We start from the raw sequence: 943 nt of genomic DNA on the forward strand, positions 1-943 counted from the left end.
CCCCCCTCCAGAACCTTCCCTGAGTCCATCCTTGAAGCCTTTTTGGGGTTGGGGGACCCCAAAACCCCCTTAACCCCCCTAGTTCCAGAGCTGGGACCTCCCCAAGGCTTTTTTGGGGGGTCCCCAATTTATGGGGGGGGTCCTTGCCATGGGGGCAACCCCAAAACCCCCAAAGCAACCCCACCCCCCTCTTTTTGCTCCTCATTTTTGGGGTGAAATCGGCCCTAAATGGTGCGGGGGTGCCTCAAAATGTGAGGGGGAGGTCCCCCAAATTTTGGGGGGGAGTCTAGAGGAGGGCACAGAAGAATTTTTTCTCGCGGAAAGGATTCTCCGAGGTGGGGACCGGGGTCAGCAGCGGATCCTCGCAGGCGTGCGCCTCGCAGTAACTCAGCAGCTCCGCCGCCGCCTTGGACACCTGGCACAGGGAAAAACGGGGTCAGGGACCCCAAAAACACAACTGGAACCCCCAAAAGCACAACTGGAACCCCCAAAACCACCCTGGAACCACAAGAACACACCTTGAATCCCCAAATCCACCCCTGGAACCCAGAATTCAGCTCTGGAACCCCCAAAACCACCCCCTGAATTCCTGAATTCCATCCTGAAATCCCAAATGCGCCTTTTGAATTCCCCAAACCACACCTGGAACTCCCAAATTCAACATCTGAGCCCCCAGAAACACCACTGAGTCCCCCCACACAACTGTGAAATCCTAAAAATGCACCTGGAGCCCCCCCCCCAAACACCCCCCGAGTTCCTAAATCCAACCTGGAACCCCAAAATTCGATCTCAAAATCCTAAATCCTCAAACCTCAAAATCCAACCTGGGAGCCCCCAGAAATCCCCCTGTAAACCCCAACAACCCCTGAAATCCCAAATCCACCCCCGGAACCTCAAATTCAACCCTCAAATCCCAAATCCTGCCCTTACCCCTCCTCTTCCC

The 943-nt window shown here is 55.5% G+C and overlaps 1 protein-coding gene across 1 annotated transcript; it reads right to left on the reverse strand.

Moving 5' to 3' along the window:
• Nucleotides 1–6: 6 nt before the first annotated feature.
• On the reverse strand, nt 7–430 carry GNG3 (G protein subunit gamma 3; the record flags this gene model as incomplete). The annotated part of the gene is made up of 1 exon (XM_008643661.2): nt 7–430. A coding segment is annotated over one exon (144 nt), but the record flags the coding sequence as incomplete, so codon positions are not given.
• Nucleotides 431–943: the final 513 nt, after the last annotated feature.

This window comes from Corvus brachyrhynchos, unplaced genomic scaffold, assembly GCF_000691975.1.
Source record: "Corvus brachyrhynchos isolate BGI_N302 unplaced genomic scaffold, ASM69197v1 scaffold442, whole genome shotgun sequence".
Lineage (NCBI taxonomy): Eukaryota > Metazoa > Chordata > Aves > Passeriformes > Corvidae > Corvus > Corvus brachyrhynchos.